At 33.1% G+C, this 24,933-nt stretch overlaps 1 protein-coding gene across 1 annotated transcript; it reads left to right on the top strand.

Annotated features, from left to right (window-relative positions):
• The first annotated feature begins 562 nt into the window (after positions 1 to 562).
• Positions 563 to 11,163, top strand: LOC130613541 (uncharacterized). Its single transcript, XM_057434871.1, has 12 exons — positions 563 to 734; positions 2,329 to 2,458; positions 3,538 to 3,740; positions 4,258 to 4,437; positions 4,595 to 4,753; positions 5,698 to 5,787; positions 6,924 to 7,120; positions 7,909 to 8,179; positions 8,607 to 8,921; positions 9,090 to 9,560; positions 10,091 to 10,282; positions 10,739 to 11,163. Exons 1-12 carry the CDS (start codon positions 563 to 565, stop codon positions 11,110 to 11,112), a joined length of 2,754 nt encoding a protein of 917 aa, XP_057290854.1. The 3' UTR covers positions 11,113 to 11,163.
• The last annotated feature ends 13,770 nt before the right edge of the window (positions 11,164 to 24,933 follow it).

Below are 24,933 nucleotides of genomic sequence, written 5' to 3' on the forward strand. Positions count from 1 at the left end.
GCATTTAAAGCCTATTAACTTTTAGATTCTTGGTAATATCAAAATATCAAAATGAGGAACCACTTTTGTTTCTTAATTTAGTTATATTTTTGGAATATTTAGACGGACTCTTTTATTCTTAATTCGGTGATCTTATATAGTTAAGACTAGACTAAAATTATGTTTTCGACTAAGTTTAAATTTCCAAAAAATAATAATAATGAGAATAATATAAAAAAAAACTCAGCATTACTTGGAAATTATTCTCACAACTGTCTTAGCTACAAATTCTTGCCCACCTGTTTTTATTATATATCTTTAATATGTGTTTTATGTACTTTAGTTTTTTAATATTTACGAAAAATAATTACTGACAACGTACAAATATTAAATTAACATTGATATCAATTTTAAAAACACAGAAAAGGCCTCTTGTCAAAAGTAAACTTCTTTGGGGAGAAAATATACTTTTATATTTTATTAAAACAACTAAAAGATATGAAATAAAGAAAGAACAATCAAACAAACAAAAAATAACCATTGTCTAAAAGAAAAACTGTTTCGTGAAAAATACCCCCGTCTAATGTATTTCCAATTGTCTACCGAGTTTTTATATAAGCTTGAAAGTAGAACTTTTTATAATAACTTTCAAGAAAAATTGAATAAAATTCTACGTATTAAAAAGTCGTTTAAGGCTAAAATGCAACCACTTTGGATATTTTTTTTATTGTTATCCCTGGTTAATATCGTGAAAGGTAATCTAATTAATGTTTGTATAAAGCTGCATTTGTTTTGATAAAAAAACCTGGTGAAGAGCCAGTTCTAAAAGTATTTTTTTATTTCATACATCTGAATAGCTCATTTTGTAATAATGTCAAATTATGTAATTAATGCCGCTCATTTTGTAATACCTACTGCGTTTTGTAATAAGCGGTTTATTTTGAAATACCAGCCGCGTTATGTAATGAAAACAACTCATTCTGCAAAGCCTTTTTTGGTGACCGACTTGCTGAAATTAAATGTACTGGTAACCTTCAGGTTGAAAATCATGGTCCTGATGAAATTTAGTATTCTGGTGAATCTCTTGTGGTTTTGACGAAGAAGTTGATGTATCGGGTTATAATATCCTGATAAAAAACTGTTGTGGTAATTTTGGCGTTTGAGTACATATCCTTGTAGTCACACAATATTGTAACTTATTGCCCTTCCATCCCTCCCAAGTTCAGTCTCCGTTTACCTAAATACTCGGGCGGAAAAATCAGGAAATTTATAATAAAAGTTACCTCATTAAAATAAGCTAAATAACCTCTTTTCACGATTTCTATTCATTTCAATCCATTGGGAAAGTTGAATATCAAAAGAAAAAACGTCAACGATAATGACATATTTTGATTGGTTAGTTGCAAGTTCATGGACGTACGTGCCTGCCCTAGCTGAATAGATTGTAAAAGCTAGAGCAAAAAACACAACACTAGAATCACCAGAACATTTGATTCCTTCAGGACATTCGTTAGAACCATGAATTTCGACACTAAGTCAGCAAAGTTATATAACAATTCGATTTTATCACAAAACGTGGAAGATATTATTATTTAATTCAAAAGCGGCATAGAACTAGTTCGAAAGTTAGGTAATTGGGTAATTGGCCTGCACAGCAAGCACATCCCGAACAAAATAATTTTTTTACTCTTTTTGTTTCTTGCTTTAAAAATAGTAGTAAAAGTTTCTTTATTTTTAAAGATTCCACACACAGGTATAATTAGGTTTCTTATGAAAAAACGTGTTTTGTAAAGTGGCATTCTGAAAATGCAATTTTGATAGCCGATTTTATTCCAAGAAATTAACGAGACACAAAATTAAGGACCACTAAATTAACACAAAGAATATTACCGCGAATGCCAAAGCAGTCGATAAAAAAAGAATTTAATTAGCGCGACTCAGTTTAACAGCTGTCCTGCAGCCATCCTTAATTACGTTAGAATAAGGAACCGTACAAGGACGATATTTTTTCTGTATAACCAAACAAGGAGAAGAAAGTTTAAAAGAACTTTGTATTGGTAGGACAATATATTTTTAAAATTCAATTACAGGTTTTACATTAACTAATAACTTTTTTTAACCTCCTAGATATTTCGCATTACGCTTGGATAAGGGGCATTAAATTAACGCGAATATCCAAAAATCGTGTTGATTAATGCTTTAACTTCCTGGAATACAATAGTTTCATCTGCTTTCGTTCTACATAGGCAATGTTACCCAAGTTTTTGACTAAATTCTGGCTGTATCATTTCTATTTTTTTTTTGTTGATTATAACGTTAATACACATGTAACCAATGTTCACATTTCAGGTATTACAACACACAAGAAGAAATTCCAAACTGTGGGATGCTTTGTAGAATGGGATGGTCCGTCGAGAAGAACTCTTTTCAATGACAGAAGTAACATAAAGTGGAGAGCTTACCCAGACTACATAGATAGGTATCATCCTGTAGATATATTTTATTTGTGGATTCGGTTTTAGTATTGCAAACTATTTTCAATCAATCAATCAATCAATCAATCAATCAATCAATCAATCAATCAATCAATTAATCAATATGTTTGGATTATGAGTAATAATAATCCCCTCATATTTTCATGAATCACAATTTCTAAGATGAAGATAGGAAGTAGGAAACGGCTTCTGGTTTGTTTAATCCAATGTTCTAATAATTGTCGAAAATTATCATTGCCTATCTAGGAACAAACTAGCATTGTGAGCTATAAGATAAAGTCATTTCTTTTGTCATCTCTGGTTAATGTTATTATAATGTACATTTTCCACCATAATTCTATTTTTATTCTTATACCCATAATGTTACTCGGTTGACATGGAGTAGGTATCACTTTAAATTTGACACGAATCTGTCCCTTTAAATCGGATTGCTCCCGGCACTTACGCTTCATGCTGTCATGGGAAAAAGAATAGCGAGAGGTTGATATTCCTTGCTCATCATTGTCTTATGCCCTTTAATTAAGTTGTAACATTATATTTTGACTTCAATTTCGTCAATGACGTCAATTTTTGATTGACGTGGATTGAAGTAGGAAATAATATGATAATTGGTATACATATCTTACTCCATTAAGACCATGCTTTTTAGAAGAGACATGATGACCCATAAGTCACGAAACCAGACCAGTTGAATAATATATACAAATTCGTTGATCGCAGGCGGAACAAATTTTAATCAGAAATGACGTCGCATATGAATAATGCGAGCACTCGTGTTGCTGCCGGAACAGTTTATTTTACTCTTTCTTGTGCGAATCTTTTTTTTTTTTGATAAAAATTGTTATAAAAAGTTCATTACATGGCAATATCTATTACATTATAAAAGACAGCAACTGCAAAAATGACACGTAAAATCAAGCTTTAACTAAATTAGGTAAATTTCAACGTGCGACTAGTTGAAATGAATAATTTTCAGTAAATGTTCTTACGTCCTTCTTTTCTGGAAGACCAAGAAAACCTATTTGCTACTAAATCCACCTCAAGTTAGTTAATTTCCCTTTAGCTTATCAGATCGATGTTATGAGACTGCAAAAAAATCTAATTATACGTACTTTTCAATTCGCTTTTATGGAATATGTGTCGGTATCAATGATGCAAAGGGGAACACTACAACCAGATGTATGAATGAAAAATTCAAAACATGTGACCTTACAACTGATAATCTATGCGCTGGTAAAGATTCCGCAGACATGATTTACCAAGTTGGTAAGAAAAATTTTCATTGCTTTCTTTTGTACCTGCACTGATAAAAATTTTAAACCAATAAATTAAACAGTACTTAATAAACATCATTACATTTTATTTCTGTAAAAAGCAACGCCTATGTGAAAAGACCTTTATACGGTAACCACGCAGGATGTACCTTGCGGGGTATTCACAAAGGGTATGCCTTACGGGGTATTTACGCAGTGTGTGCCTTACGGGGTATTTACGCAGTGTGTGCCTTACGGGGTATTTACGAAGGGTATGCCTTGCCGGGTACTTACGCAGGGTATTATATATAGAACATTTTTCAAAAGATATGCAACAGAAATCCTTCAAGTTTTTGAATAATTAAAATTGTCCACCAAGATAAAAAAAGTGTTAACTTCTTATTGATCTTGTTTAAATCTATATTTTACTCTTGATACCTCACTGAACCAAATTCTGCGCAATTTTACTCGCACAATTAATTTCGGTGTGAGGACTCTTTCTCAAACCGGTAATGCTTATTATTTCAAAGGAATTGATGGTGGTTATGGTCCATGGAGTTCTTATGGAAGCTGCAGTGTCACGTGTGGAACGGGACACAGTCAGAGGAAAAGAGAGTGTAATAATCCTGCACCAGCTGCTAACGGAAATGACTGTACCATTCTTGGTTCTGATATGGAAATCAAAGTATGCACAATGACAGAATGTACAGGTACTAAATAAAGAAGAATTTGACAATATAGCCAGTTCTTCGATTTCTTCTGGGAAGCACAAATGCTCTAACTTATCTTAAATCTGCTTGTGGGTTTATCTTAAAATAGACCCAGAAAGTATCGGTAATATTCTTGCGAGATTTTCTTTCTTGTTAGCAGCGGTTACAGATGGCTTTACCAACTGGAGTACATGGGGTCCATGTTCTCAAACATGCGATGGTGGTTCCAGAAGAAGAAGAAGGCAGTGTAAACCTAAAGCACGTTGTGTTGGGCCATTAGAAGAAACCCAAAATTGTGTTAACGATCTGTGCAAAGGTAAAATCATGTCATTTTCTTCCCGTTCACAGTTACAGCAATTTTGGCATACCCAAATTGAATATTCATCAAAATTTTGATACTTTTACTTGTATTAAAACACTTGTATTTTGTCAAGTATTTTTCACCAAATCATTCGATTAAAATGAAGAAAAAGATATTTATATTACTGCTCGGCTACAAAAATACAATAATGCAATAATATCCTGAAAATAATGACCACTTTAACAGGTCTTCCACGGTTTTGTGTAATATACATTGACAGTAAAATAATAGATAATTAGACATGGAATTGTTTGTGGCATTTAAATTCACGAATTGGACATTAAAAATTTTTGCTGCAAATTAGGCATATTCTTATGGAAATTAAGGAATTAAAAATTGTCAATTAGTAACCTCATATACGTGCTGTTTTGATAAGAATCATTTTATAGGCACTTCCTGGTTCAAATCCTTTAAAAATAAACGAAGAAATTTATAAGCAACAGCCAGTCTGAAGTTAAAAAACAAAAAAAATTATGCAGATTACTTACAACGACGTAAATAAAGGTTTTGCTTTTGATTGACACACCATTCTAACTAAACAGGAAAACACGTTAATTTGATGTTTCCAAGTAGATGGTAAGCAAGTGACGGTAAGAAACAGTTGACCGTAAAAGAGAGAAACTTAAGCAACGCCTTAACCAAAATTCGTTTTATTCAAAAAAAAGTAGTTATTGTTTTTCTTATGTTTTGTATCTAGTATTTTTAGTCTTAAAGTAAATATAGGACTAAAATTACAGAAAAATTACGATGGAGGTGGAAGGTAAAAGATTGCGAATGTTTGTTTTTGTGCCAAAGAATGCAGAATTTAAAGATTTTTTTAAAGTTAAAATTGTGTTGTAGGTGAGGTACTACAGCTTTTTCTTTCTCAATAATAATCACACGGTTTTGTATATTAACAGGTGTTCAAGGTGTCGCAAAGGTACAAGCAAGCGCTGAGAAAGTTCTTACAAATGTTTACAAGGCAGATAACCTGGGAAAGCCACCATCAGGTTAAACCTTTATAACATTTTCCTTTATTATTGGTTCATTTAGAAGACCAAGACGTAACTGAATACGTGAGCTTTTATAAACTTGCAATCATTTGTGGGGCACATACCACTTTGAATCTTGAAGAAGTATTATTGGACACTGTGGCAAATTTTATAGATTGCCTTCGTAGATACTGTTTACGCCCTTCTTTCTTTAACAGATGAAAAAATGCCTTTACCTGAAATACTTTTGTTAAATCAATTTGTAATTTTGAGCAAATATCGTGAAAAATATATGCTAAATAACAGATTTTCAAAAACGGGTTAAAAAACACTCAAATTCGCGGTCATAAATTAAGACATTATTTGTATGAATATTTTTTATTCAATTATTTCAATCAAGTTTTAACGCAAGGGAATTTTTACAATAATTTATTGCTGAAGTTTTGTTCTTTCATGGCATATTACCAAAATATCTACAGTGATACTTTTATCCAACGTTGCAGAGCTATTTAACCGTATTTGTGCTGTAGAGGGGAGGGGGGGGGGGGTGTACAGCCACCCTCCGTTTTTTTTGTGTTTATAGTTACACTTTAAGTTTTGTGGCTTTCCGTAACTGTTATTTACCTTTATTTTCCCGAAAAAAAATATTTTTGGAATGATGCCAATGTGTTGCCATGGCAACACTTTTTTTATGTTAAGTAAAATACTGAAAAAAATTTTTTTTGCTAAAAATTTCCTTACATGTTTTTAAAAGCTTCATGTCACTTCTTAGTTTTATATTGTTATATTATTTTGTGTTTCTATTATTATTATTGTTAATAAATTCATCGCAATTATTATACAACAATTAACAAAATTCAAAATTAGTGCTTTTTTCTATATGTCACAGAATTTCATGACGTCATTGCCAAAAATGCTGACGTGGTCAATTTTTTTACCTAGCATTAAAGAGTCCCTAAAAGGCTAAGCAGAAATAGGGTTGAGTAATAATTGATTTCAATCTAAATAATTTTGATTTCAAGATTGTATATCGGTGTATTATGCCTTCAGTTGTACTTTTTAAACATTCTTGTAGCTCATTTGCATTGCATAATTGTCACTGAAGCGTTGATAAGTTTAATATTCAAACGACGAATTAATTGTCTTGCTTTTAGGACAATTTTACAAGTCATTATTTCTAATTCAAAACGCAATGGCGGCTGAAAGCGTAACTGATAGCATCATAGGGAATAAGACCTCGCCTGCAAAGAAATTGAAAGAATTGGAAACCCTCCTTAAAATATCCACTGACGGAGGACATATTGCATTTGCTCGGGAAACTTTTGGGAAAAATATGTATGCTTTTATACAGGTAAGAACATCTTATAATATACCTGCTGTAAATAACGGTTGAACAAATTCAACTAGTTAGACCTAATATCAGAAATGGCCAGTTTTGTGTGTTTTTCTTTTATGACCAATGTGGTGGAGATTTTTTTTCATTCAAATTTGGGATCTGTTTCTTAACTAGAGATAGAAACTTTTTTATTCCTGCCAAGTTACACGCTTTCTTATAAAAGTACTTAATTTCTAAACAGGTTGGTCGTTCTTCTTCTTTTTGTCTTGTTTTAAATAATATACCTAATGCTTTTCACATGAAATGCAAGGCGTGTAAAATATCTATAATAACAACCGTTTTAAGTCTATCTGTTTGTAACGGTGTTAAAGAAGATCGAAATCTTAAAGCTACAAATAAAAAATGCGATGTAGTTTTATCGACTTTCCAGTGAAGAAAAAATTCCCGCGGATTTTCCACGGCATAACGACCAGTCTCCATAATAATGGGAGTATCTTGTCGGTCTGTACAAAATAGCCGTCTTGCAGCTTTATTTCAAACACCCGCCTGGGTAACGTTATTAATTCGTGTTAGCAGGCGGACAAAATGTACGAAATACAGATGCGGGAAGTATGTATAACGGGCTACGCAGAGAGTAACAATACCCGAATTCTGTTCAAAATGGTAGTCGAATTACAACTTTGTGCAGAGGATGCAGCAAAAAGCGATGTTGGAAATATGTAAGGTGCGCGAACATCTGAGGCCCAAAGTATGTACGCCAGGAAACCTGTGAATTATATTATAATGACAATGATATCTTATAGAACGAAATTGCTAATGGCGTAGCAATTGACGATATTGAAAAATCTGCTCAGCATTACATTGCTGCTACCAAGAACAGAATTGGAAAAAATAATTATGATGAAATATTATCAACAACTAATGAAACAACTTTGATGCTTGTTATTGATACAGCTCTAGGAACAACAAAAGCAGCAAACCCTTACAGAGCATATTCAAGGATGGCTAGAGATTTCGCTGACATTAAGGGAGATGCTGGTTTTGATTATATTATAGCAGGCTTCGATGACCAAGGTAATTTATTTGAATACAATTCCATTAAGCAACCTTAGTGAATAATTTATTTAACTTGGGTTGTATTCCTGCTCCTTTTAAATTAAAAATATTGTCATTGTAATGTTTTGCTAGTAAAAGGTGTGACGATTAGTTTTTCCAATGTAGATTGTGTAAAGCTGTTTCAGTCAGGGTCTATTGTTAAAATGCACTTAAATTAATATCCGTATCTCCTCATTTTAATTTTGAATCCAATATTTTAATTTTTTTTAGTTGACTGAACTGTAGAAACTCTTTTTGCCTCTTTTACCTTTAAAAATTGACATGTGTGTTAGACATTCTCTGATTTTTTTATTTATTCTCTTTGTATACACTTTTTTAATACCTTCATTTTGATCTACCTTTATTGCCATACAAAAAATTGAAAAAGTACCCCTTTATGAATTAGGTGTTAGCCCAGCAAAACGACGGAGTAATGCAAAAAACTTTGTGAATGATATAGCAAGATTGAGGGCAAAGAAACGACTGGAATGCCCTAAAAAGTCGTTTCAGGGAATGTTAAAAGCATACGGTATAGAACCAAAAGTTGGTAGCCCTATGTTTGTTTTTACCGACGCTTCAGCAAAAGATGATACACCAGAAAATATGGAAACATTGAAGGCTACTGCAAAAGCGTATTCTTCATCAATAAACTTTTTCACGCAAGGTCCTGGATGTGTTAAAGGATATCAAAGTTACAAAGAAATGGCTGTGAATACTTCAGGTACAGTAGGTTTATCCAATTTTGGATCGTTTCTTTGTTTATTTGTTTCAAATTATTTAAAAATTGAGGACTGTTTTTATATTTATTGCTTAAAATAAAAAAAAGAAATGTTTCAACAATTCGAAGTTGAATTTTTTTTCTGATCTTTTTGATTTATACTTGTTTCAGGACAATTCTTTTCATTGCAATCATGGGCTGAATTGGCAGATTTTACAAATTACATTCAAACCAGTTTACGAAAAGATACCTTAATCGCGTCAGGGAGCAGGACAGGAGGTATCACAAAGAGAGACATCTCATCTACGGAAGACGGAAAGTTCAATATAGATGATGGAATTATAAGATTAGTTCTAACAATAGCAACAGGTGTTACCGATTCAGCAAAACATGTTACCCTCCACGATCCATCCGAATCATTACATTCTGCAAAAAGTACAATGTCTATAACAAAACTATTTGAGATTGACAATCCCAAAAGTGGGACGTGGCAATTAACTTTCCCTGACGTGGTTGGTGATTACAAATACACCGTTGAAGCTGTGTCAGGCGATTATACTGTACAGTTCGAATCTAACTTTATGTACAGAAATGATGTTGATGATGACACTCCAACATATCCTATTTATGACCCAATCAAAGGTAAATTTATTTTCAGTTAATCTAAAACTGAAAAACTTCTGTGTTTCCATTTTCTTTACTGCTTAAATAAGTTATGACTTACATGACTATCTAAATTAATGTCCAAAAATGTATTCACCAAAAGTGAGATCGATAGAAAGTTTGTCAAGCCAAATATTCAGAATAATTAATTTTTTTAGTTTTTGGCTTTTATGGTATTAAAAAAAGAAAAGAAAAACATCACTCTATTTAACGGTTTCTTACAGAAGTTGAATAAAATTCAGTACAAATTTTGTTATTTTTTTTGAAATTTTAGTGTGTCATCAATTTGTTTCCTTCAACTTCTATATTTTTTTGCATATTTTGTTATGTTTATTTTCGTCATTTTGTTGTGTGTCTTAATTCTCGCCCGAGATTTAAAAATATTGTTTGTCAAGGTTTTTGCCGTAGAAATTAAATAATTTTCCTAAGATGATTTCAGTTTTTGACGCATTTATCCTGCAAGCAGGAGCTAATGTTACAACTTAAAAATTTACTTATTTTTCTTTCAGCTGTGACAAATATGCTTGTTTTGCGCGTGGGTGGAAGCGAACATATTATGATGGCAACACTTCAAATCGATATTGTCAGTCTTAGGAATAGAGTTTTAATAAAAAACATCAGATACGAATATATAAGCTCGACGAACATAATCAACACTTTCGTTACTCCACCGAATGAAGACTTTAGAATATTGATTTCAGGTACGTGGGTTTTTTAACCTCTTCCAGTGCTACAATCCTTTTCACCAAAAAACTTTTTTTTACTAAAAGCGCTTGTGGGTGCGCTGTGATCTTTCAATATCGTCAATTGCTACGCCATTAGCAATTTCGTTCTATAAGATATCATTGTTATTACAATAACATTCACGGGTATTTTATATTTAAGTCCAAGTGTTTGTTAAATTGTCTCGAATTAAAATGTTATAAACATAGGCTAAGGGAGTCTATATAAATAAAAAGATGTCCTACAAGCTTTTCTTTTTAAAGACATGCCACTTATACCATTTAAAGACTTTCTTTACCTTTTAATTTTTTGGTACGAAATATTCTTTAAAATTAGTAACATTGTGGCATATACTCCAGGCAAGATTTCTGTAAATAACCATATTCAATAAGAATGAACCTTCAAATCTTCTTTGTTGCTATTGTGTTTGTTAGGATTAACCAACAAAGCTACTCCATTTGAACGTCTATCAGAGACCATTGCTAAACCGGTTGAGGTTAGTATATCTCTTGTATCTGCTGGTACAAACAATATGGCTATGGCTGGTCAAAAGAACGTACCCATTACTGTCCAAGTACAGACAGGCACCCGAGAAAACGTTGGCATTGATTTCGAAGGATTTGCAAGTGTTGGTTCGATTCCGGATCAACCTCATGTAGTAATCTCAAGAGTTGGTTATGCAAAGTTATACTTCAATGTGCCACCAGCTTCCGCTTTGACCAAGGAGACGCGTTTGGCTCGAATAACTGTCAATGCTATCTTTAGACGTGTCAAATATCCAGTTACCTTTTTAATGCTGATATTTTGAATGTATAATTGTATTTGGGCTGATAAAATAAGAAAAAATTACCGTTTAATATTTTTTTTTATTTTTATTTTTTTTTTATGAATTCTAGGATTACACCAAAATAACGGAATATTGATTCTGACCCATTCTTAGTTGACTGCGACTAAGCCATAGGGTAACGCAAGAAACAAAACTAAAAACGACTTTATAAAAAATATACATATGTCTGTCAACGATTTGTACTTCTGTTCTTTACTTCATAAATACTGAATTTTCAGTAACACTAGGAGAGATCCAGCTTCGTACGCCGAATGTAGCTTTATAGGATAACTGTATTCGCATACGTTTGATTGGTCGCTGCCTTTTTTGCGAAAATGATTACGTCTACGTTCTTTAATATGACTCACACTTGTCATGATCAGAGGTCCGATCAAGGTGAAACATGCTCTGTTAAGGATGTACAGACAGATGTTCCATGATAAAGAATGAACTAGATAAGTTCCAGAACCGACATACTTTTTAAAAACAATAACAGATTTTGACCGAAATAATGAAGAAATAGGTACGACGTTTGTATCAAAATAATGTGATCAATGGCTATTATGAGCTTTTCGTGATGGTTTTAGGCCAAATACTGGTGAAAGCTCCACCCTCCCATTGATACCCCACGATCCTATTCATATAGGGTTAATACCTAATGCCAAGTTCTCCACCGTAACACAATTTATCGTGAATCTTAGCTTTAAAAAATTATTCAGAGAAAAATAATGCTTTGAAGGCTAATATTATTAGTATTCACCAACGTATTTGTCATTCCACAACGGATCATTGATTGGAATAAAATAGCCGCTGTCAAGCTGGACGTTATCAGCACAATATGCTGACATTGATAATTTTTAGCATTTTACCCTTACTTTTAAATTGCTATGCCAAGTTCATAATACTTGCAAAATATACTTAGTCGCTGGAGAAACAAATATTAGGATCACAAAACCATCTGGAAATTCTGTAGCTTGCTAGCTAGATGTTTTCGCTTTCAACCGAAGTATAGAGTAAAAATCACAAATAATATATTATGTTAGATGGGTAATCCGTAAAAATACATTTAAAATTCGAATGAAGGTGAGAAAACAGACCTAACTAAATTTTGAAATTTATAAAAATACAAATAAGGAGGCAAAAAAAAGTAAAAAAAACTATAAAACGGAGGTTGTGGCTACCCTAGCGGGTTTTGAATTACATCGTTATATTTTGAGAGGGGTTATTACCGTGAGTTATGTACCATTGCTAACCGTGTGGATTTTGCAAGCAGGAAATACGGGCTTTTAGGCGTTCTGGTTGGCTTAGCGCTCTTGAAGACGGGCCGATATGGAACGGTATTGCCCGTCGTCAAGAAAAATGGTAACTTAGAATGTTAACAAGCACGAAAAACAAGTTTTGAGAGGCATTGGAAATGATTATTTATCTAACTCCTACAATACATTATCAATAAAAATATTTTAGTAAGATAGAAAGAACAACAATGCCAGGTTTAAAAGTCAAATAACCAGATTCAGCAACATTCTGTCTGAATACTTCTTCAACATGGCTAATTAACTAGCTACGTTGTCCATAAAAAACGCTGATCTAATATCCAATTTTTAAATACAGGACTACGAAATTATAACAATTACGTCTCCTCCCATTTTCAGACTCGTTCCTTCAACTTTTTGGTTACTCAGTAGATATAAAACTCGTTAAAGCTCATGTTATTCTTAGCTAGCTAGCGTAGCTAGTTAAAAAAATTCCTTCAATATTCGCTGTAACTCAATTTTAGTTGCACATTCAACTTTTCACATTCTGTTGTAAGCGTCGAACATCTTAATGTTTTGTATACAAATATTTATTTTAAAAGGACTAGAATGTTTTTTTTTTAGACAGGACTGCTTCGACTTTTGACCTTGAGTGTTAACGAAAGTAATGCTAGTGGATTATATTATTATAAGAACAGTAAACCAAAATTCTTATTTTTTTTTCTAACTTAGACGGTTAACAAATACAGTAAGACCTTGGGCGATATTTTGCAGTACAGCCCGGGGTAATCGGTTATTATTGTATTAACATAGCTCCGATTTTAAAGAAATCCGCGCTACTCCCAGCCGCCATTTTAACTCACAGACGGACAGACAGGCTTCAGCCATTTTTATAATTGAGACTGGCCGCCGGTTTAACCACAAGTAACTGTGTGACCCGTTGTTGAAGGCTACTTTTAGTGCTTACTTAAGCGCTTAATAAAAACGCAAGTTGTGCTACACATCCTGGTATAAAGTATGTCAAAATTCAATTGAAGCGCACACACCACTATAGTGTTTCGGGTGTAACATAGCTTTCAAAAAATAACTTTTTCGCCAATCTAGCTGAAAAAAATACAGTTTATAACCTGATGTTACCGTTCCTGATGAAAAGTTCCCGTTAATCCTGAAGAGTTATTCGTGACAGTGCGTGTCACCAATCTGCATTAGCGTTACTCCTTTTCAAAAATACTTTGTCGAAACTTTGGTTTAAGTAAAGACACAGGATACAGTCCGCTTAGTATATAAAAGCAAACCACGTTGCGTATCCATGAAGATGAAATACCCCTATTTAAAAAAGCCTTATTACAGTCTTCGTTAAAAAAAATTTATGGAAACAACACTAAAACTAGAAAAAGAATGGAAACAAATAAGCTATGGCTAGCTGACTTGATTCTTGGCATAACTGTTTCAGCATTTTCACTACTTGCTGCTACTTTAAATTTAAACTTTACTTTAAATTACTTAAGTGCCCTGTCATGATTATAAGCGAGTCAAGCGATCACTCCAGAATCACTGCATTCTCCTGTGTTACTAAAATCATAAATATTGTGGAAAAATAAATTCAACCGACAAAGAAATTTTGTTTCTGGAAATAAATAGGTGTCCAGTTTCGATACAGATTTATGTTTATGTTGCTGTCGGAGGTATTGAAATGAGGGCCTTGATGTAAGAGCCAGGGGTTTTAAACGTCCAGGACAGTCTGCTTACTCCGATGTACGTTTGACCAATGTAAATGTTCCATCGCAAATTGAAACGTCAATCAGTAAGATATATAAAAAGCATGAAGCTGAAAAGAACCGTAAATACAATCAGCGTGTATTAGATAACGAACATGGCACATTCACCCAACTTGTCTTTTTCATAAACGGGGGAATGAGCAAAGAATGTTCTGTATTTCACAAATTTCTTGCAGAAAAAAATTCACAGAAATGCGGCGGACAATACGATAAAATAATGACTTGGATGAGATGTAAACTCTCCTTTGTAATAATGAAATCTGCTTTGCTTTGCCTTAGAGGTTCCAGATCCTTAAATCTTGCATGTGTAGATGCCAGAATACAAAGTTTTTATTTTATTTAGTCACCAATGCGCACTTCTCTTCTATTCAGTCAAACACTCGCGTGGCTAATAAGCCTTTGACAATAAAGTTTTACTCTATACCGTCCTTTCTTTATCAATTTTTATTTTATTTAATCTTAGTCTATTTATATTTTAATTAATTCAATTATTTTTAATGAATAAATATATTTATTTTTATACTTTTAAAATGAAGACCACCATGGCAAAGGGCCCATAAATCGAATAGTTAGTAGGTGGCACTATAAGAAATTTGGTCTTTCGTGTTGTTAAATCGGAAAAGGTTTTGGTAAGTAATCCAGAAGAATTTGTCAACGCTGCTCCAGATCGTTTCTTTAATTTATACGCCACTAAAAGACATTTTGAGATAACCAAAAAGAGTGTACCAGTAATAATTGTTTTTAAGTTAAGAAAAGTTGATAAACTGGCGTAAACACAGTGCTTCCGATCTGAGAAAGAACCGCAAGTTTGTGGCCATTCAGATAAAAACGTCTATGATAATACGCGTGATCACTAACTTGCCCATAATTAAGTCGATAATGAAATTACTCGATTTTCCTCAATTTTCTGGTAAAATCCAGAAGCATGAAAAAATTGGAGAATCGAATTAATCGTGTCCAAAATTTACGAAGTGGTCATCCTTAATAAAATACAGTTCGTTGTAAGTTTTAAGTTCCAAACATAAACCTATCGAAAGTTATTGTATTTTCCGTATAGACTTGTCCAATAATTAGCGCATTTTGTATCGAGGGATAGTTTAATAATTGTTTAGTTAAAAACATAAAAACAATTATTTTCAGCAGAAAATAAGCCAACCGAGTGAAGCCAAAATTGTAATTTGTAAAACACCAAACGAATTTTACGAGATAGATTTATCACAAATTTATATTTAGTGAACTTGAAAACAATATATTTTAATCAAAAGGCAGTAAAAAATAGTCAAAAAACAAAAATCCACTTACAAAATCTTCCTAAACTTTCTTGCTCTTCTTATTAATCTCTTGTTAACTTTTTAAAGCATGAACAATTTAAAATGTTTTAACGAAATTGACAACGCAGTGTTAATTGTCCGTAACTTTGTTCGTGCACGCATGCATCTAAAATAAACTGCATCGAGGGAACAACAAAAGTTTATTACCCGTGACTTTTGTATAGGAAAATTTTTAAATTAATTTTTAAATTATAAATTTTTCTAAAAAAAGACAACACAAAAAAGGTTTTAAATAAAGCAATGGAAAAAAATTAAGCCGCCCACAACGATTTTAAACAGATAGACTACGGCTATTAAAAAAGAGACTACCCGGAAGACCCTGAGTTTCAAGACACTACTAAGCAACCCCATTAATCCAGTGTTAAATGCCAGCTTAACCATTTTAAAGCAGGTAAATCAAATCTTACATCAAGCAGAAGTGTTTGGTACAAGTATGCTTTACGCCACATACCTATTAAGTTATGCTCAATAAAGGTCTTCTTCGCAACAATGATTCAATTAAAAACAGAAAATACAGGTCATCGCAACCCTGTCATATGTATTACAAGACACCCTGCTGTTATTTTGCAGAACAAGTTCCTGTGAAAGTTCCACAATTATTGGCAACTTCTGTTTGATAAATCACAGTTTAAACCCTGTTGTTACCCAACAGCCACTCAACTGCTTTAAATTTGCAGATAAAATCCTGTAAAAGTCAAAAAGTAAACTAATAGTGAAAATGGAGACCGTAAGTCATGTGGCTATCATTGATGAGGAGTGTGATGCGCTCTTTTTATCGACATATTTTCACAAAATAGCTTTCCAAGAACTTCAGTTTAAATAAAGAAAATAGGAAGTGTCACCCAGCCACACGTAAGCATTAAACAGATTATCGACTCTGTTGAGTTATTGCCACTCAAAGGTGCAGTTAGCCCAGTTACATTTTTAAGCATAAAACAACGTGAGAAAATTTTGTGGCAATTTGTTCACATTACAAAGATGTGTTTTTTACTTTAGATAATTGACTAAAAAAACAATAAAGCTGCACGCAGCTATTTCGAAACACAGAAAATACGGCTACTATTGTTTGGACGGGTGTTTAGACCTTAAATACCAGAGAAGGCTATTTACATATAGTGCTTTACATTTTAATTTTTAAAACATAAAATGTTAAGACAAATATACTAGTCGCTATCACGTAAAAAAAATCCACGTATAGAAAAATGTCTTACATTTTCTGGTCCTTAGATTTTCGCCCACCTTGCATTCTTCATGCGTCGCTAAGTTTGTGCATGATTAGCATCAAGTGGCGATTCGGTTAGGATTTTGAACAGAATAGGGGGATGCCTCCCGAATAAACATATCTTAACTACATTGATACTTGGGAAAAATAGTTACCATGACTGTATGAACTATAATATAAATACAACACATCGACTTTCCCTAAGATAGACAGGCACTCCCATTATGACAAAGCGATTGTTAACTCACTTCCCGCATTGTCGTAAGATATATTATTATAAAGACCAAGATACACTTGTATAATACTAAAAAAAACATTCTATAATACAGTTACCATTTTTCTACAATATGACTATAATATGACTATAATATCGTTATAATTTCATTTAATTTCATAACATCGTTGCCACAACAACGCTAGCAGATAATAGATCTATTGTCACACAAACATCAATATAGAAAGTTGTGCGGAGAGGTTGCCAAGGCAAAGGCATTAAGCACGGCAAGGACAGGGCAAAGGCAGGCAAGGAAATAGGAAGAGGAATCAGGAAGGCAGGGGTAGGCAAGGCATGGGAGCCACAGGCAAGGACATAGTAGGCAGGCACCAGAAAAGGCATAGGAAGGGTAGGCAAAGAAAGGCACGGTCAGTGCTGGCAAGGCAATGGAACGGCAAGGCAGGGGTGCATGACTTTAGTAGAAAATCTCCACCTTACAACTCAAAGATTGCGTATACTCAATATGTCTAAGTTAAGTATCATATTAGTCCAGGAGTATAGAAAATATTGAGGTGCAAATGTTTCAAATTCAATATCTCAAAAAAAAGTCTCAAATTTATCTCAGATCAATACACAGTGAATCATAGCATAATTATGTGCCATTACAAGTATTTAAACAATCGGTCATAACGACATATCATTTTTTGATAAATCTGAGATTAACTTGGTTCCAATGACAACAACATTAAAAAGTCAAGATATAGAAATAATCAGAGAAGTTTTACTCAAAGATTACCTATTATATGAAAACCTGGTTGTTGTAGGTGCAAGATAATTATGTTTTTCCTAACCCTGTCCAGGATTTGAACCTGGACCTCTCATTAGCATGAGTGTCATAGCCATTAGACCAGCAGGGCATAAACATAAATATATATACAAAACTTTACAGGTGAGTATTATATACACTTAGGAATTTACGCTGGTTAAGCCACAAGTAACTGTGTTACCTGGCGTTAAACGCTTGATGGAACAATTAATACAAATTTTAAACTGTACCACACATTCAGGTGGCTCGCTTTAGTACAGGTGTGCAGTATATCATAAATCGAGTGAAACACACAACATTAAAGGTGTGTCGGGTGTGTAATTATATTTTTCAGATTCACAAAATATATACTTCCTTCAACTTTAGCTTGAATAGAAACACAATTTACATATTGTGCCATGTCATAGCAAAAACTGTTTCACAAAATGTTCCCGGTAAAACTTAAAATATATATGTACTTTAATCTGTGGTGCGCCATTAGTATAGGTAAACAAACCTTTGAAAATAACTTTAGCACAACTTCTGTTAAATAGAAACACAGGTAACAGCTTGTCGTTAACACAGGGCTGAGTGATTTGTACAGGTATACTGTTTCGCACATACGTTTCGGTACAATACCCATTTCTAAAAAACTATCCTAACTTCAGTTCAAACAAACAGACAGTTAACAACCTGTTCTTATCCTACGCAGCTAAAACAATTAATTTTGCAACATTTAAAAATAAAAATACAGTTTATAACCTGTTTTTACCTTCTCTAAGCAAAAAACCCCCGCCATATTTAATGGAAAAAGTTTCTGTTAAAGATTAAAAATTAAACACGGCACTATGATTGAGTGTATTATCTCACTCACTGTGTAGTATATGTAGAGCTATAGCTATCTATAGCCAGAAAATCTATTTCTTTGTAGCTAGCTAGTTTTATACTAGCCATTATGATATTGTTTGATCTTTTTTATGCTATTAGCTAGCTAGCTCTTCAATTCAAGTAGCTCTAGCTAGCTATTTAAGTTCTATTATTATTCCAGCTCAGTTAGTAGTTTTATGCTAGCTAGCCTTAGGTGTGAGTGAGAATAAGAAAGGGTTCATTACATACCCTTTCTTTCTTCGCTTTCTTGAACATAACAAGCCCTTCCGTCAGTTGCGATATGGCTTAGATTGAGTTTGAGGCGCTATGTGTCCGAGAAAATGTCATGTGATGTTAGTAAAAGTGATTTATGTATCACGTGGCTAAAAAGTGTAGGCAGATTTAACCTAAACTGGAAACGGCACCATTTACGCTTGGTACCATATTTAAAAAACAACAAAAACTCCATCGCCGTGCTATAAACAAGTTGTCTCGCTTACTAAAAAATGTACTAGAGAATGACCATATTAAATTGCTGGATTACTGTGATCCTTTGGACGAAATTTTAATATTTCCATAGTAACCATAATAATTTGGATGTATAGGGACGAAATCCTATATACTCTCCACCGTACTTACATTTCCTTTATATTTGGCTTATATAATGAGGAAATAGGCTCCGCTACGCTCCGTGCGCTGACGCGCACTCCGCTTCTCTCCGCAAAAAGGCATTCGAAACCAGATCACCAACAATATTATTAAAATCAAACTCGTTTGATTTTATTCAAATATGATAGCCATGCAGCAAATTATAAGGTTATGACGCATATGCCAGGTGTTGAAATTATACATATTATAGCTATCCTATAAGAAATTATGACCATATTTTAAACATATTTTAAGGAATTACATTGATATTATAAGGTAGATCTCAGTGATATTGTACAATTGTAACAGGCCCTTAAAGGTTTGTCACTTTGAGAACGTTTAATAAACAGAATTTACTGTCACTTGTCACTATCTGCAGTACAAATTATAACTTCGTGTCAAAAGTGCTGACGGTTGCAAATTTGTGTGCTCCTAAACATTTTTTTAATCCATGTCATGCTACTAAAAGATATAAAATTTACGTAATTAAACCCACCGATACCGCTCTCTCCATGTCCCATCCCACTTCCTTCATAGGATATTTAATACAAGAAAGTCTAGAATAAACACACTTAAAAGTTATGAACAAGTTGTAGCACATTATGGTAGCTGAAAAATTAAATGACAATGTAATTGAACGAAAAAATAGTACTGTTTACTTCGTGACTCTGCATAATTCCATTAATTTCCTAACTTCCTTAAAACTTCATCAAAAACGGAAGCATGTGTTATGAATGATTATGCAATCAAGGTTATGAGGTCATTGCTTGTTTGTTATGGTGCAGTATATCTAAAGAATTGCTGCAAACAACATGCCACCCAAATGGACACATTTTGAAATTTTTGGATGTTTGAATTATAGGGTGTCATTAAGTTATTAGTATGCTTGTTGTTTACAGAAGATGTGCATGTATCATTTAAGTAAAAAGGTAATATGCCTAATCTATTGCTTCCAAAGGGAAACACCCGTCTATAAAACTTTCACGTTAATTCAGTTGTCAATCAAGGATGCTTTCTATAAAGCTTCGATGTCGACTCTGTTTTTAATGTTGAAGAAAAGTGAAGTGCTTGATCACTCCTTGGAAATAACAAACTGTCTTTAAAAATTTGCCGTATTTTGCAAATAGTTGCAGGTATTATATTTAAGTTTTGATTTTTAGTACGCCACTCCATTAACTTGTTTCAAATTTTAATCGAGTTTATGTAACATGAAAATTGAAACTAATTTCCTGTCACGAGGATTAAAAGTAGTACATTTGACTTTATTTATATCATGCGCTTGGGAAATCTACGATTTCGTGCTTTTCACCCAGGTAAGGATACCATGTACGTCCTGTAATTCGAACACGAAAGGGATTGGAATATGTTCGAATAACAAATGTTCGAATTAAGCAGCAGTAAGCTGAAAAGTATCACAAAGCAAGGAATCAAGAAATTTTGTTCGATATACTTTGTTTTGTTCGAATTAAAAGTATTCGAATTATCACATACAGAAACTGTGTTTAAAGTTTAAATATGGTAGCATTTTGCATAAATAAACACGAAAAAGTGTACAAATGCAAAAAAAATTAACATTTTATTTGTAACATGCAGTAAATGATAACATAATAATACCGATATAATTCGATTTGTATTTTCGTTCGAATCGCGTTTGTTTTATGAAGTACATGACATTAAGTTCCTTCTTTCATATTCTGCCTCTTCTGTTTTCTTTTCGGAAAGCAAACCCAGGTAATAATCTATAAAATAACGGTATATTTCGGGCACTAATAATACCGATTTTGATGTTGTACAGTGAAGTACAAAAACCGAAGATGTTCCTTTACAAGCCATCAAGAAAGAAAAAAAAAACGCATGTTTAAATTTTGATACCTCTAGAATTTAACATCATTGGATATTTAACTTTTGTTTTCAAAACACTGTTTATATAAATTGAAACGAAAAGATGTTTTGGTGTGCTATTTTTATATTTTTCGTGTGCCATGAAAATGTTTTTTATTTGCTTACTTTTTTATGTTACCATTATATTAATAGCTTCCCAAGGCGGTTAGTATGGCTTTATACAAATCCTGTTAAAATAAGCCGTAAACCAATCAAATCATCGGACTTACTAACCAGTTTATTGTATGAGTCATGTAATAACTTCAAAAATTGGTCTTACTCACGCACTGTGTTGCAAAATCGGACTTTAAGAAAACCTCAGGATCGGTCAATATTCTCTGGTATTTCCCTTTTAAACATTTATTTTCATTCTATTATGATAATATTTGATTTGTCATTGCTGCACAGAATTCTGACCAGCGGTTTTTTATGCTCAATCTCTGGCGTTTTATATCTTCATCTAATACAAATTTCTTTCGATGCATTTTTAAATAGAGTTTAGTGATTTGTCTTGACTAAATGAGAGACCCTTGTGTTCCTGTGCCATTTCTGTGGATTGGATATCCTCAATCTAGTGTTGGAATTAAATGTCGAAATTGCTTCAGGTCATACAATCATAACTGATCCGAGATATATTTACAGTTTTGCTTTAGGCTGGCTATTTCGCGCCGTTGAAAAAGAAGAATGTCTGTGGCTGCGAAATAAAGTTTACAATGAAAACATGCTGAATTCTGATGATGTAAAATTCAATATACCTCTTTACAGTTTAAGTTGTTTGATCATTTTCTGTATTGCAAAAAGGAAGTAAACGGAGTGAATTTGGGGCTTAGATGATAATTATTATGAATATTTCTTTTTTTTTCCCGAAGAAATAAAGTCTCACGACATGAAAACTTAATATGTTATAAGCAGTTCTCCTACTTAAAACATATGTAAAGGAATTGTAACTTTTTCACAAAAAAATGTTTTCACTCTTCTTCACGGCCAGAACCTTCTTAATTTACAACCGTTTTCTTCCTTTTTACAATTCTCAATAGCGTTGTAACAAAAGAGAAACTTTATTTAAATAATATTTAAGTGAAGCAGTGAGCTCGACTATTCTATTTACAGTTTTATAATGTGCGTTTAATTTTTGGTTTAGGATATTTTCACCAGAACACATAAATAGAAAAGAAAACCAGAAATTAATGTGGAATCATTCAACAACATGTTTAATGATAACAATGTTTATTTTAGTTAACCTATTCGATGATTTCTGCGCCAATTGTATTCTGTTTGTCAGTATAAAATCTCAACACAAAGTCCAGGAAAAATACACTAAGAGAATCCTTAAAGAATGAGCGAAAACACCACAAAGCGGCCAATTTCAACTAATGAAGATGGAACGTTCACTATAGATGATAGGATTGTCAGATTTGTTCTAACAATAGCCACAGGGGTTATTGATTCTGCGCAGTATGTTACACTGCATGACCCAGCAGGGTTACAACATCCTCCCAAAAGTATGATGTCCATCACAACACTATTTCAAATTGACAATCCTTCAAGTGGAACGTGGCAATTAAAATTTCCTGAAAAAGTTGGTGATTACAAATACACGGTCGAAGCTGTGTCAGGCGATTACATTGCATATTTTGAATCCCAACTAATGTACAGAAATGATGTTGATGATGACACTCCAACATATCCTCTTTATGACCCAATAAAAGGTAGCTCATTCATTTGCATTTTAATAGAGCGTAGCAAGCTGAGCGCAGCGGAGCCACTTCGGCATTTAAGCGCGTATTATCATTTTTCTATGTTCTACTGTACAGCGGGAAAAATTAAAATTTAAGAAAAAATATTTGACGAAAGTGTCAGTTGTCACTCGATAAGTAATACTGAAGATGACTCCACTTATTAAACTTTTTTTTCTCGAAGAGTGTCCTAAGTCTTGAAGAGGTTACGCAGACATTAAGGCTCTTATTTTCGATTGAACAAAGTGAATAAGAAAATAAATCAATTTACTTCAGTCTCGGTTACCAGCTTTTTTCCTGCTTAATTTACGCTCTGGTAACAAGGTCGCTATTTTTAAGAACACTGTCTCATTCGAAAATATCATTCAAATAAAGCTATGATAAAACAAAACAGACTAAAAAAGTTTTTGTGTTGTTTATATGAGTTGCATGAGTAAATTTTGTGTTAACAACGGCTCATGCAATATATGACAAAGAACAACTAATGAATGGAATTGTATAACATCATCTCAAAATGAATGTCAAACAAGGTTAGTAGTTTAGTAATATTTTTTAAGTTTTTGCACAGAGAAACGAATGCATATTGTAATTATCTTTTCCCAGGCTTTTTTTTCGCAATATAATATTGGCTAGGGTCGCGCCAGCACGAATATATCAAAAAGTAAAAAAGAAGATCTAATGTCTAAGTTCTTACTTAAACCGTCTATTGGAGCAGATAAAAGTTCTCTCCATATTTGTCATGGAGTATGATGTAAATATCTCGCTTGCAAACACACCTGTACTCGCTCCACAATCCTTTTTATATTGATTTGTTCTCTGCACATTTAATTTTCGCTCAAATAAAATATAATTGCTAAATGCAAGTAAGTGAAAAAGCCTTCGCTACTAACAGCGGTCATGTTTGGAACACAGATTACAGACAAGAAGCTGTATAACATAAACTTTAGTACTTTTAATAATCACCAGCCTTTGTTGAAAAACATGTCTTTTACAAGTCGAAGATAAACTGGTAAAGGTATTTTTGAAATGCCTTTACAAGTCAGAACTTTTTTCTTTACTTCAACTTAGCTACAACAAATATGCTTTTTCTTCGCATGGGTGGAAGTGAAAAAATCAAAATGGAAACTCTGCAAATCAGTATTGTCGATCTCCAAAATAGATATTTAACGAAGTTTATCACTTACGAGTATTTAAAAGCTTCGAACATCATTAACACTTCTGTTACTCCCCCTAATCAAGACTACAGAATAAAAATTTCAGGTATGGCTTCCGTCTTGTTTAATCTGCCATAAAGATGCACGTGATTTCTAGCAAATAGGGTCAGAGTTTACCGCTTTTGCTGAGACAAAAATTCCGAGGTTGATTATTTCGATTTTGACAGGTCTAATATCATTTTATAAGAAAGAAATAAGTGCAGATACAATACCGTGTTTTCTCTACTGGTTAATAGGGGCTCCTGAAATCTTTTCGAAATTTATCAGCGATCGGTCTCTACAAAGGGATGCCTGGATGCAGAGAAAATTCGGTGCATATCTTGATTCATGTAAACTAGTTTTACAAACTTTATTTGTAAATACTCTCTTAAGGTTTGCTCAAAACAGCTACTCCATTTGAATGTTATTCGGAAACCATCCTCAAACCGATATCCATAAGTATATCGCTTGTATCTGCTGGTACAAACAATATGGCTATGGCTGGTCAAAAGAACGTACCCATTACTGTCCAAGTACAGACAGACACGCAAGAATACGTTGGCATTGATTTCGAAGGATTTGCAAGTGTTGGTTCGATTCCGGATCAGTCTCATGTAGAAATATCAAGAGTTGGTTGCGCAAAGTTACATTTCAATGTGCCACCAGCTTCCGCTTTGACCAGGGAGACGCGTTTGGTTCGGATAACTGTCAATGCTATCTTTAGGCGTGTCAAATATCCAGTTACTTTTTTAATGCTGATACTTTAAATGTATAATTGTATTTGGGCTGATAAAATAAGAAAAAATTACCGGTTAATACTCCCTTTTATTATAGGTTTTTAATTATTTTTAAAATTACACAAGAATAACAGAACA

This window comes from Hydractinia symbiolongicarpus, chromosome 11 (assembly GCF_029227915.1).
Source record: "Hydractinia symbiolongicarpus strain clone_291-10 chromosome 11, HSymV2.1, whole genome shotgun sequence".
NCBI lineage: Eukaryota > Metazoa > Cnidaria > Hydrozoa > Anthoathecata > Hydractiniidae > Hydractinia > Hydractinia symbiolongicarpus.

What these genes read in the sequence shown, in the direction of transcription:
- LOC130613541 (XM_057434871.1), top strand. Translation starts at nt 563, where the DNA reads ATGTATTTCCAATTGTCTACCGAGTTTTTATATAAGCTTGAAAGTAGA. An exon ending in CCTGGGAAAGCCACCATCAG is followed by an intron (nt 5,788 to 6,923) that starts GTTAAACCTTTA and finishes TCTTGCTTTTAG; the next exon opens with GACAATTTTACAAGTCATTA. An exon ending in CTTTAGAATATTGATTTCAG is followed by an intron (nt 10,283 to 10,738) that starts GTACGTGGGTTT and finishes TGTGTTTGTTAG; the next exon opens with GATTAACCAACAAAGCTACT.